At 37.8% G+C, this 14952-nt stretch overlaps 1 protein-coding gene across 2 annotated transcripts in view; it reads left to right on the top strand.

Moving 5' to 3' along the window:
* The window catches only part of PDE7B (phosphodiesterase 7B), a 355250-nt gene that overhangs the window by 98127 nt on the left and 242171 nt on the right, over positions 1-14952 (top strand). The window contains exon 3 of one of the 2 annotated variants that reach the window (XM_056126213.1): positions 14870-14930. In XM_056126213.1, coding sequence (XP_055982188.1) covers positions 14870-14930 — 61 coding nt within the window. Of the gene's footprint in view, positions 1-14848; positions 14931-14952 lie in introns of those variants that run through there. The other variant, XM_056126214.1, reaches the window with a different exon arrangement.

The raw sequence follows: 14952 nt of genomic DNA, 5'->3' as shown, positions 1-14952 counted from the left end.
TATCTTTACACAGTTTTTCTTCTTATACATTAGATAACAGCACAACAAAGTCTGGTAAGCTACCTGTGACGTATTCGATATGCAAACACAGTAACAAGTGTCACAATGGAGATGTTACTGGGCCTGCTCGAGCAAATCGATGAACAATGGGAGGACAGTGACAGTGACATTAGACAAACATTTCTGGCTCATTTTCTGAAACATACACAAAATAGAATATAGTGCTGTTTTTGACTTTGAACAGAAAGATTTAAATTTTATTTACTTATTTTTCTTATTTGTTAGTGGAAAAAGCTACTGGTTAAAAGATATTTAGAAATGTTTCTTTCCAGAAAATATTTTCTTTCAAAATATAAATAATATTTGAAGAATTCTTCACTTCTGTTTTAAACTGCATTTAAAAATTCATAGCTTCTTCACTGTACAACTCTACACCAATATCTAAATAGAATAACAGCATCAAAATTTGATATTTGAGGTTATTAAATTTTAAATATAACTTTATTTAGTTCTGTTGTCTTCTGAGTTGTCACAAATTTTTAACTAGACTACTATACAACCATGCATAGGGTTGATATGTTTTTGTTCTAAATCACTTATTTATTTTTTATTTCAAATAATATTATGGAGAGCCTGTGATGTGACAGATATTGACCTATGAGGTAGAAATGGCAATCAACTAAAAATTTTCTGCCCTCATAAAGAAAACAAGACACAAGAGGAGGTGACTTTCCAGTACTGTTTTCGTTAACATCGTGCATGGAAGTCATATGAGCTATTCCAATATAAATAAAATTATGAGCAAAATTAAACTCATTTACATGGAATTTTACTCTTACTTGCTGCTTATAAAGCCTATCAATAATTTCTCTTGGTGCCAGAGTGAAGTACAGTGGGTAGGGTGCTTGACTTTCATGCAGTCAACCCAGGTTTGATCCCCAGTACCACATATGATCCCATGACCCACCAGGGTGATCCTGAACATTAGAGCCAAGGGTATGTTCTGAGCATTTTTGGCTGTGACTCACCCCCTAAAAAATATATCACTGTATCACTGTCATCCTGTTGTTCATTGATTTACTCGAGCAGGTGCCAGTAACGTCTCCATTTTTCCCAGCCCTGAGATTTTAGCTGTCTTTCCTTACTCATCCTTCCCAACGGTGCCGTACTGGAAGCTCTTTCAGGGTCAGGAGAATGAGACCCATTATTGTTACTGTTTTTGGCATATTGAAATATTGAATATGCCACAGAGAACTTGCCAGGCTCTGCTATGTGGGTGGGATACCCTCAGTAGCTTGACAGACTAAAAAAATATAAAATAAAATAATTTCTCTAAACATATAACTTATAGCTCTCTTCTGGGGTCAGTTCTATGTCTTAGAGACTTCTGGATGAAGATGTTCAAAAAATTTTTATGAGTAATCATTTTCTGATTTTCCATGGGAACTTCTGGATCTTTGACCTGACAAGCAGTTGTACAAGTCCTCATCCCTGTGGAAAAGTGTTCCACTGTAGCTCAGAGGTCCTGGGTTTGCATGTTAGATTTGATGTTCTGGAAGTTATTTTCTCTAGCATTGAATGTATTTAATTCCAAGGCCTGGTTTGAATTTCTTTTAAAACTCTAAGCATATAGGATTACATTTAATTATTGGTTTATATACAGAAGCACTACTGCACTGAACTACAAGGAGCAGATTATATGTACTCCTTTGTCCTGAATAAATTTTCATTCATTTACAAGCTAGATGAGACCTTATGAATCTGAATTGTGACATCTATACATCGATTTGGATAAATTGCTGCTCTTTTCTATTTAATTATTGTGGTCTATGGAATAACATAAAGCAGCTTGAAAATTATGGTGTAAACCTAGGAAACCAATGTCTAAAGTTTGGTCACTTTGACCAGATGGCTGAAGATTAGTCATTGGAATAATATTCTTAGAAATACAGAGACATAAGGTGGTGGTTCTAAATGCTCACAGTGTCAATCCTGTAGGTAACCCAGAAGAACAGACTGAGGCAATACTGAGTATTAGGAGCCTAGAGTTCCATTCTGAACCAAATTTCCCTCTGAGGATCACAATCACTGTATCACACTGTATCACTGTCATCCCATTGTTCATCGAGTTACTCAAGCAGGTGCCAGTAACATTTCCATCCGTCCCAAAGCTGAGATTTTAGCAGCTTCTCCTTACTCGTCCTTCCCAACGGTTCCATATTGGAGGCTCTTTTAGGGTCAGGGGAATGAGGCCCATTATTATTACTGTTTTTGGCATATCGAATACGACACAGGTAGCTTGCCAGGCTCTGCTGTGCGGGCAGGATTTTGCATCGCAGGGTGTGATCAGAAAGAAAAAAAAGTTAAATTCTTCTATCTTAAACCCTATGGAGTTAGCATTTGTTTGTGCCCAAAATACTCATATATGTGCCTAGAATACATATATATGTATATATATGCTTCTATTAAAAATAGAATATATACATATGTATAAAACACATATATAAGTATATATATGCTTCTATTAAAAATAGAATGTGTATATACATATATATGTATGTATATATATGTATTTATATACATATATATTTATATAGATAGATAGATATAAAACACATACTTTTTTCCCTAAAAGCTTAGGAAAGATATTACCAAGTATTCTAGAAAGGATACCATTAAGTGAGAAAAATAAAAATGTAAATCTATTCTTTAGGGTACCAAAAGTGCAGGGGGATGGGTCTTGCCTTGCATGTGGCCAATTTATTTGGTGTCTGATATTTGTTTGGTGTGTTATAGGGTCCCCCAATCCTCATCAGGAGTGATCCCTGAGGGCAGAGTCGGGAGCAAGCCCTGAGCACCAGCTGGGTGTGGCCCCAAATCTATTATTTACCTTACTTATCACCAGGATCACAATCAAATAAAGTAATAGTTTTATTTTCATGCTCTCCTAAGTTTCTGAGAATAATCTGTTTCATGTGTAGGGAGGGCCTTCTGTTCCAGGACCTCAGTTCTTCGATCTTCTTGAGTCCAGAAACTTGACAGTTAATCACCCCTTTCAGAGAATTTTTAACCTTCACCTTTGATATGCTTTGAAAGACTCTGATTTTCATAATATATTCACACCTAACTTGACTATTTGTCAGGTTCTAGTTTCAGTTCTATGATCTACCCTTTGTAAAATCCATATAACTTACCCTATGAAGTTTTAGTGGTTTTCTCAAATGTCCTGGGTCTTCAAAACCCTGGGTATTAGGAACAGAGAGACAAGGTCATTAAGCACTCAATTATAGTGTGACATATGTACCCACCTTAGGATACTGCCGAGTGTGGTGAGGAATGGCAGCAGTCCTCATTTATAGCACTTCCACTGAAAAAGTTTTCTAAAAATTGTTGAACATATGACCTGTTACTTACAATGACTTTACTCAGATTACCAAAGAATCCAACTCTTTGTCCCAACTCCCACTGGGGCATGTGTGATCTGGTGTCTGTGAACTTCCCTAGCCTCTTCTCTTCTCAAATCTTAAACTGGGCGAACCCTGCCCCCTTCTAGTAGTTCTTAACTCCTTTATTTCCTAGCGCAGTTAGGTTTTTGCAACAACAATTCACTGTTCTTAGAACAAATACCCTTTCAGTTTATCACGTATCTTCAATTCAGATTTAGGATCTGTTAGGCACTAGTTCCCTGCTCTCGCATACAATCAGAATAAGTTATTCAAAAGCTGTTCCATACTCATTAGGGTATGACCAGTATGTAGGATCCTCTGAGTACTGCCCTGAGCCCTGAGTGCTGGCCAGGTGTTCTCCTGCTCAAAAATAAATAACAAAAAAAATGAAGATATTTAATCTCCCAGAATTATAAAATAGTTCGCATGGAATTTAATAAAATTAACTCAGTTCAAGAGACTAACTACAAATACATCAGTAGCTTTGATTCAGTGAAAGGCCCCTAATGGAGATTTGATGAATAAATGTTTAAATGAAATATTCAGAAATATTCAGTGAAAATGAGAATTTGACTTGGGAAAATCAGACTCATTTTTGGGAAGAACTTGAAATTGTAGTCTTGTAAATATTTATTCAGCTTGCAATCTGTTCCTTGCCTTCTGAAATCCTGTTCACTCATTAAACTATTATTTGTTGGGCATTGGCAGGTACTACAGACTTAAGACTTCTGTCTCTTTATTTCTGCTCCAGAGAACTTAAGACTGTCCAGGGAAATAGATCAATCTTTAGATGATATAGAGGAAGAGTGGATTACAGGTAAAAAAATAAAAAAGACTTGGCTTTCATAGATTTCCTGCTGTTCTTGAAAATAATAATTTATTGTGTATTTAATTTTATTTAGTACCCAACTCAGTGCTTTGTAAATAACAATTCTCATTTAATCTTTTTGATGAGCAATACATAAACAAAAATATTACTTTCATTTTAAAATGAATGAATGGAGACAAAAAAATATTAGAAATTTGCCCAGTATTGGTATCTAATAGCCACTAGAGTCTTGATTTGAACTCAGAAATCCCTACTGGATTCATCATAAAACTCTGGAAAGAAAATTCACCTAACCCAAGGGAGACTTGATTAGTCACGGTGGTCTCCAAGATCCCGCCAATAATAACCATGTATGTTTCTGTTATTGGAAAAATTTCCCCCTACAAGCTTCAAATCATCACACAGTACCTCTTCCCTTTCCTTTATTCTTTTTGGATCTACACCTAGCACGGGACTCTGCTTTCTCTCAGCCATTGTTGCTACTTTATGCTACACCATGCTTATTGCCTTGGTTCTACTCAGCCAAACTTTGTTCTTAGACTCTAAGTTTTGTGGTTACTCCATGAGGAATTAGAGCTCTCTACCATAGGGCGGCAACAACAACAGAACTATCAAAGAATATTTTGGGGGGATGGTCCACAAATCAGTGTTCAGGGCCTCTGGGCTAATCAATGCCTATGGTCCTTGGCTAACCATACCAGACAGCTCACTGCTCAGCTATGGCTACTCAAGATCACAGAGAGCCATAATATAAATTCATGTCCTGGTGCATTTGCCTCTGACCACTAAGTTATCTCGCTGGCACTGGCCCCAAATATTTATTGAGAAAATAATCTTTACACACAATTAGGAAAAACATCTTTACACACAACCAAAATTCATGTTACACACAGTGGAGAAAATAGGAAAACAAAAAAAAAAATATTTTTCCAAAGGAAACTTCCGAGAGTATTGGTATAAATGATTTTCTTTGCAGATGTAGTTTATAAAGGAATGAGGAAACAAGATGGATTGGAACTTAGGACAGGCATACAGGCAGAGTGGGATAAGAGAGAAAGAAAGAGAAATGGAAAGAAAAGAAACAGCTACTCTTCCTTTTCTCATTACAGTTAATCCAAAGTCATTTCAGCCAGCATGTCTCAACCTACTTATATGTCAAATAGAACAGAATGACAAAAATTTACCAAGCCAAAAGTGATGCAGTATTTGTCAAAAATACTGAATTGTACTTTCATTGTTAGTAGCGAAAACTGACAGTGGATGATTATTGCCACAAGCACTGAGGTTGTTTAGGGGGGTAATGCAAGCACCTTAACAGCAGGTAGTAGTGGAAAATGTCTTTCTTTTTCATTCCTTTCAAGGTAGGCATTTGTAATATGCCTTGTTATATAGGCTAATCGTTTCTCACTACAAATTCCTTAAATATCACTTGTCTATGAGGAAAAATGTTGTTAGCTAAAGAAAGGTACTAGTTTTTAAAAAATGATGCTACAAATGTTATAACTATCCAAGGAAAATTAAAATATTATGAGGCATATCAGTATGGGAGTGGTATTGGTGAACTGGTAGGCTACATGCCAGTGCAGAGGCATGTTTATTTCTCTACAATTCAGACTGTAGATAATTGGTCTATCAAAGAACTGGTTTTTTATTATGTTAAATTTTTTAATTCCCTAATCTATTGATCAATTTCATCAATTCTCAAATCATCAGATCTATTTCTATTTTAAATTTTGTGGGCCACACCTGTTGGTACTCAGGGCTTACTCAGGTGGGGCTGGGGGACCATAAGCCATGCAGAAGGTCTAACCCAGGTTGATAGTGTTCAAGGCAAGTGCCATATCTCTGAAGTATCACTCTCACCCTATCAAACACAGATTTGAAAAGAGCAAGTTTGATAGTTTGATATTGCAGGTTAATATCTGAAAATGAGCTCAGGATAACAAGACTCAAATTCCTGTAAATAAGTGTAACTGAGGAGTTTCTAAAGTCAGGTGGAGTAACCTTGTTTTATCAAACCAAAGCCTTAACACTCTTGAAACCAAGTTACCTGATCCACAGTAAACTAGAAACCTATTTTTGGCTCAAGCCATTTACTCGGGTTCTATTTGTCTGTCCATCTCAAAGAGCCTGGCAAGCTACCAAGAGTATCCTGCCCCCATGGCAGAGTCTGGCAAGCTCCCCCGGGCACATTCGATATGCAAAAAACAGTAACAAGCCTCACAATGGAGATGTTACTGGTGCCCACTCGAGCAAATCGATGAACAACAGGAGGACAGTGCTACAGTGCTACCATGGGGAGAAGCTAAGTGTTTCCTTCACAAAATCCCATGGTTTATGCAGTAGAATTGCATTTTGAATCTTCTGTCATACAATGCCACCAAGTCGCCCTCTCACCCTACATCTTTTCTTCCCAAGCACACTGTTTACATTAGACCCCATGACAGGTTTCAGGGCACACAAGACTCTTTCATGTATTTTAGCTATTTCAATAGAGGAGCAGGCATTGTTACTCCCTCTGGTCTTCACAGGGGTTTGAAAGAATAAGGAATAATACACCAAGATTCTTAGCTGTTGAGGGACAGATTTGGGATTTGAATCCAAGTTCAAATCAAGTTCTTATCAAGTTCAAATCAAGATAATCAAGTTCTTCATCTGATATTCACCAATCATTTCTCTCTCTGCACTGCATCCCCTTTTCTCTATCACAGGAATCTGTAAAGTTTACCGTTAGGAACATCAAGTGTTTATAACTTCAGTTGTTTGCTTTTAGAGGAGCATTTTCTTTTCTCTCTGAAAATTAGCTGCAGTTAACTATCAACACTTAGGATTCTGGAAAGATAAATAAAAGATAAAGTAGTGTTGCAAAATTCGGACTTAATTTTTCCTCTGTTTATCAAGATTTGTGGCATAGGTGTTCGTGTCTGATTTAGAGGAATTCTTAGTGAATTAGTCTCAAAACATCTTGGACCAAGATATCTAATCATTTTTCAAAAATGGATGCTGTAGAAACTGATCCATGCTGTATTCCACATGATACCAGCCTTCCAAGTATAGACACTGCTAATATTACTCGTACTCAAAGGATACATGCATTGTTTTGCACAGTGAAAACTGCGATTTTCAAAGAGTATTTCAGTGTGTGCAGTGGAAATCAGGACTCAATGCAGTGCCTAAGGGAATTCTTTATGAATTGGAGAGAACACCATAATACACAGCAGTTCTGAACCTGTGTATCATCAAATGTCACAGACTCTCCAAAAGAGCTGACAGTGATTTTAGACATACAGATTTTCTAGTGCCCTCTACTGCCCAGGGCCAAAATGACTGAAAACCAAACGCTGCATTCTGGACTAATAACTTTAAAAAATGACTCTTGGATTAGAATCAGGTTTCCCAAGGTTAGGTTCATAATAAGCAGTTTTTAAACATTTAAAAATCTGTTTAGAGATTTAAACATTTAAAAATAGGGGTGTATCATCAAATGGTGAGAGACTGGAGATTGCTGCTACTGGCACCTCTCTCACAGAAAGCCTATGCCATTGAACTAACATTTTGTTCTTTGACTGAAGAAGAAAACAAAGCTGTTAGAAGCTGGTCAGTTCATTTTCCAATAGCAATGCATTAATATCTTTCAAGTCACTCCTAACCAGAGCTAATTAGAGGTTTATGAGGGAGGGCTGTTCTAGAAGGGTCACCTCGGGTTATGTAGCCCACAGATTTGCTGTTGACTTGCTGGCAACAATGGATGTGTTAAGAATTCCTACTCTGCTCGAGGTGATTATCTTTCTTTTTCCTTTTTGCTGGTGTTCTCTTATTTTGACTGGCTGAGATTGGGTTAGACGATGAGGTCCCGACTCAAAGATGGTGCCAGGTTGTTGCTGGAGATCTCCACTGACAGATTGTTGAAAATTTATTAGTCTGACGTTTTAACAGTCTGTGATGTGATGGGATGGAAATCTGCTTTTTCACTGGAAAATCTTGGAAAGGAAAACAGGAGAAAGAGACAGAATCAGCCTCAGTTCCAAATCAGCCATCCTCTGGCACTAGAGTGCCAAGGGCTGTCACTCTGTTTAGAGATTAAGTCCTAGTGATACCACCCAGGTGGCAGACAGAACTTGGATCACTGTAAAGTAAGAGCCCCTGAAAAATGTGACCTCTGGGAACTGGGGGAATTGTGCTGGTGTTCCACACTAGGTGCTAATGGTCTCAGCAGTAGCAGAAATTGGTCCCACATGAAGTTTCAAATGTGTGATTAAAGGGAGATCTTTCGCCAAATAATCCAAGGAGTAGTGAGCAATTTAAGGCTTGCTATCACTTTAACATAGAAAAATGGACAGAAAAATTGCAGGTAACACTGTTGATGAGGAATATCAGGTACTGTCCTATTGTGATTATTTGTTCCAGTGTTAAAAGAATTAAACATCCCCGCATCTTAGAAGTAAATCCAACCTCTCTCATCTAGCCAAATAATTTTATATTAATTACTATTGGCTCTACTTTATTCCAATCTCATTTCAGACTTCTGCTTTGATTAAACCCCTAGCCTAATCACCCCCACCCCCATCAGCTTTGCTCTCACAGCAATCAGTTAATCTGGGCTTTTCACAAGCAGATTATTTGCCTGGGATGGGGGAGGGTATTTTCTTTTGTCAGCCAACGCCCCAATTCTCAAGGCTCAAGCCCATTGTTACCTCTTTTTGGAAGTTTTCTCTGATATACCCAGGCAATAATTGTTGTCCTAATTAAGAATTCATAGTTTTCCTTCTGCTTTGGAAGTTCAGAAAAGGCTGTCAACTTCCTCAGAAGAGAGTCCACTTTAATTCACATTTGAATTTATAGCCATACTCTGAAGGTAATGTTTGCAAGAGTCAATAATCACACTCAATAATTATGTCATTTTCAATGTTCACCCATTTACTTATTTGATAGACATTAATGGAGTTCCAGATTTCTAGGTCCTGCTTAAATTTTGTACAAGCTCTTTTAACAGGAGCTCTCCTTTTTATAATCTATAGATCCAACCCATTTCCTATCCAGTTTTATTTTCTAGAAGTCTGACTTTGATTACACTGTGTAGTTGTTTGCTGGGGGAAAATATGACATGGGACATGGCCCAAAAGGTTTTAAAATGTCTTCTCAATTCAGCACCTCCATATTATATGGTTGTATCTAATGGCAATATTTATTCCTGTGTATATATACGTGGTGGTGGGGAGAGTCTTCTCATTCTACACCAGATGATCTCTACTCTCCAGAATATAGTATAGAACTGCAGTTTTTTTTTTTAAAAAAAGCTCTTCATTTAATTGACACTGATGAGACAATTTTGCATTTTTTATTGTTTGTTTTTCATTTTTAATTCACTGAGGGGCTCAAGGACAATCAGATCACATGGATGCACTCGTAGTCAAGATATTCTCTTATTTACTAGAAACCATAAGAGTATCCTGAGGCTTGCAAAATCAGGACTCAGGAGAGTAGAATGGGAGTAAAGGCAGCCTCTGAAGAGGCCCTGGTGGCTACTCTAGGTTTACTCTGTTGTTTTGGGGCACAAAAGTGATGTCCTCCACTTTCCACCAATGACCATGGTTAACTTTCTTCGGCTCAGAAAACTCAGTTCTGATCTTCTCTTTTCCAAAATGAGTCTGATCTTGTCAAGGTTCTTTTTGCTTTATTTTGTTTCATTTTAATGATCTAGTGAGCATAGTCATAGACATGTCAGGTAGAGATTTCTTATCAGTATCCAACATTCTTGAGGGGTCTGAGTGATAGGACAGTGGAGAGGGCAAGGGCGTTTGCTTTGAACACTGCTGACCTGGGTTCAATCCCTGTCATCTCATAAGGTCCCCTCACCCCCACCCCCAAGCAACACCAGGTGTAATTTCTGAGTGCAGAGTCAGGGGTAACCCCTGAGCATTGCCAGTGTGACCCAGGAAGGGAAAAAAAGGATACAACATTCTCGTACTTATCGATTCAATTAAAATGTTGAATCAGTTATAATTTCTAGATCAATGTCATACTGTGTATTCTTAAAATCAGCAATTTCTTGAGCCAGAAAGAGAGGGATAGACATAGAAAGATTCTATTCATCTGGGTGACATAAAGTAACAAAATAAGAGACTAACACCCAAGAACAGCTGTGATAAATACCAGGAGGTTCGCTCCATGGCTTGGAGGCCAGCCACACACTCTAGGGGTAAAGGCAGCTCAGATGGAGAAGGGAGCACCAAATAAAGGGTGCTGGGAAGATCTGCCCAGGACGGGAGATGCATGCTGAAAGTAGACTCTAGACCGAACATGATTGCTACCCAATGCCTCTTCTGCAAACCACAGCACCCAAAAGGAGAGAACAAAAGGGAGTGCCCTGCCACAGAGGCAGGGTGGGATGGGGGGTGGGGTGGTGGGAGGGATACTGGGATTGGTAGGGGTGGAGAATGGGCACTGGTGGTGGGATGGCTACTCAATCATTGTATAACTGAAACCCAAGCACAAAAACTTGTAAGTCTACAACTGTATCTCATGGTATTTCACCAAAAAAAAAAAAAATCAGCAATGTCTGTGGGGCCTTCTGCTTCTCTCTTTTTCTGGTTGTGGTCCCACCATCATTTCCTTTATAAATCAATCTTGTACTTTTGTCTGAGAGTCAATCATGGAGGCCAGCCTATAAATTGCTCATCTTATGATTTGATAAGCATCTAAGTCCCTTTGTGAATTTCTTCTCTGCTTAAAATAAAAAACTGTAGGTGTGAGGGAAATAATTAAAAAATCATGACCTATTAATTATTTGCTGATAACATTTAACATTACCTACTTGAGGAAAACAATTATTGCCTGAGCTGACATTGGGACAAATCTCTAAGTAACAAAAATTTCTATCTTAGATTTTATTTGTTAATCTTTCCTCCTATCCAAAGATAATAAGACACCTGCTCTGTGAAGATAAGTTACTGCCAGCCTGCTGAGCGACTAATGCATTCAAATGATAGCAAATATTCAGAGTAAAAAAAGAGCATGAAAGCTTATCTGAAGCAGGAAAAATCTTTGCTGGTTTAAGAATGCTAGAAGTAGGGGCTGGAGCGATAGCACAGCAGGTCGGGTATTTGCCTTGCATGCGACCGACCCGGGTTTGATTTCCAGCATCTCATATGGTCCCCCGAGCACCACCAGGAGTAATTCCTGAGTGAAGAACCAGAAGTAACTCGCCGGGTGTGACCCAAAAAGAAAAAAAAAATGCTAGAAGTGCTACAAGGGGAATTGTATGTCTACTTTTCACTGTCACTAAAGTTTTTATTTCTTTTGAGTGTATTTGGTATTGTTATTAATATTGAAATAATTTCATTTCTAATACAATGTTCTCTTAGAAGAGATTTGTTAAATACTTATGGATTTTTTGTTTGGTTTTGGTTTTTGAGTCACACCCAGCAGGGCTTATGGAGTTACTCCTGGCAGTGCTTAGGGGCACCATACAGGGTGATGAGGGAGGATAGAATGTGGGTGTCACACATGCAAGATATGCACCCCATTTGCTGTATACTATTGCTCCAGTCCAATACTTAAGTTTTTTTTTTTAATTACACCTATTTCAACTTTCCACAACTAATTATAGGATCATTTTGTGGAAACATATAGTGTAATTAATGAAAAATAAGTATCTTAATATAATTTTAAAAATTCTAGCATATGCAGTATCTTATAATATTTATCTTCTTCCTGGAGCAATAGCACAGCGGTAGGGTGTTTGCCTTGCACGCAGCCAGCCTGGCAGAACCGAGTTCAATTCCTCCGCCCCTCTTAGAGAGCCCGGCAAGCTATGGAGAGTATCTCGCCTTCGCGGCAAAAGCCTGGAAAGCTCCCCATGACATATTTAGTATGCCAAACACAGTAACAACAAGTCTCAAAATGGAGACTTCACTGGGCCCGCTCGAGCAAATCAATGAACAACAGGAAGACAGTGTTCATCTGTTGTTTTTGTTATCTTCTTCCTGGCTAAGAGATTAATTTTGGGTTTACAATAGAAAATTCCTAGTGACAAAGAATTAGTAACAAATTTATTAAAATATTCTGACTTTTTAAATTAGTAATCTGAAGTAATAATTTGGAAATTAAGGTCCTACAATCATAATTGTACCCAGAGTCTTACCTATGGAAGCAATTCTTTCTTTCTTTTTTTTTTTTGGAGGGGAGTGGCATTTATTTGCGGGGGTTGGGGAGGACACACCAGAAGTGCTCATGGCTTACTCCTGATTCTGCACTCAAGCCACTCAGGCTCTGCACTTTCAGCAGAGTTTGGGATTCATACAGGATGCCAGGGATCAAAGCTAAGTCAGTAAAATACAAGGCAAACACTTCACCTTCTCCATCCCTGAAGGCAATTTCTTCTTATAAAAAAATATTTCAAGTACTGAAAACAATTTGGATAATAATTTTAGCATCATTAAAAAGTTGATAGCACCTATATGCTCTCCAACTCTTTTTTACTCTCTGTAGTTTATATTAATTAACTTTTACATTTTCACTCTTTTTACCATAAATTATTCATAAATGATGGATGTATTTAATAATATGTGTATTTATATTTCTTGAAAATTACATATGTTTATACATGGAGATGACATATTTATATTACATAAACACTAATAACATGAATATGTAATATGTGTGCATGTTTTAAATATATGTACATGTTTTAAATCTATATTTGGCTTGAGAGATAGTACTGTTGTCAGGGCACGTGTAAGCTTAGCATGAGCCCAACCTAATTTGATCCCAGAATCATGTGGCCTCCTGAGCAACACTACGTGCAGCCCTGAAACCCCCTGAACATTGCCAGGTATGACCGTGGAGGTCACTAGGAATAAGCACACAAGGCCCAAGCAGTACTGCATCCTTGAGCCCTAGCATTGAGCTGCTGTCCAGTTGACTGAGTATATCTAGGAGTGACTTCCTGGTCCCCTGAGCACCACTTAGAAGGCCTGTAGGACTAAAAGCAAGCAAACAAAAATAATGAATCTATATCTTTCCAGTATATGTGGTACTATTTCACTCATTTTAACTGCTCTGTGAAAGTAGACCAGTGGATGAATAATATATTGTTTTTGCGCTATGTAGTCTGCATTAATGTTGCCTATCATTACTTGTCAACTCTCTAGTTGTTATTCTAGAGAATAACATGTAATAAGGTGGCAAATTTTAACTTTATTACATTTGATTAATTTTTCTACAAAGTACTTCCATCATTTTATGCTTCACCCACAGTACATGAGAGTATTTTTTGACATACTTGAGAATACATGTTATTACCAGATATCTAAATTTTGCCACAACAATGAGTAGTCTTCATTTTATCTTTAATTTGCTGTTTCTCAATTATTAGTATCGCTGAATATGCTTTCTGTGTTTATTGATGATTCAGTTTTCTTCTTTATGAATTACTCATTCTTGGTGCATTTATATACATATGAAAGTACTGGGCTGGAGCGATAGCACAGCAGTAGGGTGTTTGCCTTGCATGCAGCCAACACGGCCGACCCGAGTTCGATTCCTCCACTCCTCTCGGAGAGCCCGGCAAGCTACCGAGAGTATCTTGCCCACACGGCAAAGCCTGGCAAGCTCCCCGTGACGTATTCAATATGCTAAACACAGTAACAAGTGTCACAATGGAGACGTTACTGGGCCCACTTGAGCAAATCGATGAACAACAGGAGGACTGTGACCGTGATGAAAGTACTAACCATTTAAAAATCATATACATAGATGTGATCTGTTCTAAATCAACTGATTATATCTTTACAGTTTGCCTTCTACAAAAGTTTTAAGAAGTTAGAAATTAAATAGCACTGTAACACCATCCTCCTGTTGTTCATCGATTTGCTCGAGCAGGAGCCAGTAACGTCTCCATTGTTGTTACTGTTTTTGTCATATCAAATACACCATGGGGAGCTTGCCATGAGGGCAGGATACTCTCGGTACCTTGATGGGCTCTCTGAGAGGGGCAGAGGAATCAAACCCAGGTCAGCTGCATGCAAGGCAAACGCCTTACTCGCTGTGCTATCTTTAGCAACTTTTTCTTATCTGTATTTAATTTCTCCAGCCCATATGGAGAAATTAAATACAGATTTAAAAAAGTTGCTATTTTCTCATAAAAATATGGTTTCAGGAAAAACTTACAAGTGGAATTTTTCCATCATTTTCAAGTTTACTTCATCCCCAGTTTAAGATTGTTTGGTTGTTAAGTGACAACTTAGCATAATTCGGGTGCAAAATGAAGATCAATTTTGAGAGTTATTAAAGACATAACAGATTGCTTATCTAGTATGTATACACCTAATAGGAACTATTAGACACCTGGTGCATCTCTGGTTCTGACTCCTCATAAGAACAAACAGATCAGCTCTAGATTTGAAGGATGTGGTATCAATCTCTCCCAATTTATCTCCCAAATAATTACTTCCAGGAAAGAACTCTTAACACAAGTCCCTAGACACAATTAACCAAGGAAAACATAAAGATAGAATAATGTCAGAATGGTGTCAATTGTATGAGTATGTTACCTTAAAATTCTAAAATAACTATGGCTTTCTTTCTTTTTCAGAGGTGTGGCGAAATCTTGTTTGATAACCCTGATCAGAATGTCACATGTGTTTGCATGCTAGGTAAGACTTCTCATTTTCGATA

This window comes from Sorex fumeus, unplaced genomic scaffold (assembly GCF_029834395.1).
Source record: "Sorex fumeus unplaced genomic scaffold, SorFum_2.1 ptg000061l, whole genome shotgun sequence".
Lineage (NCBI taxonomy): Eukaryota > Metazoa > Chordata > Mammalia > Eulipotyphla > Soricidae > Sorex > Sorex fumeus.
Note: the sequence above shows the minus strand (reverse complement) of the source record. Positions and strands in the feature narration are given on the sequence as shown.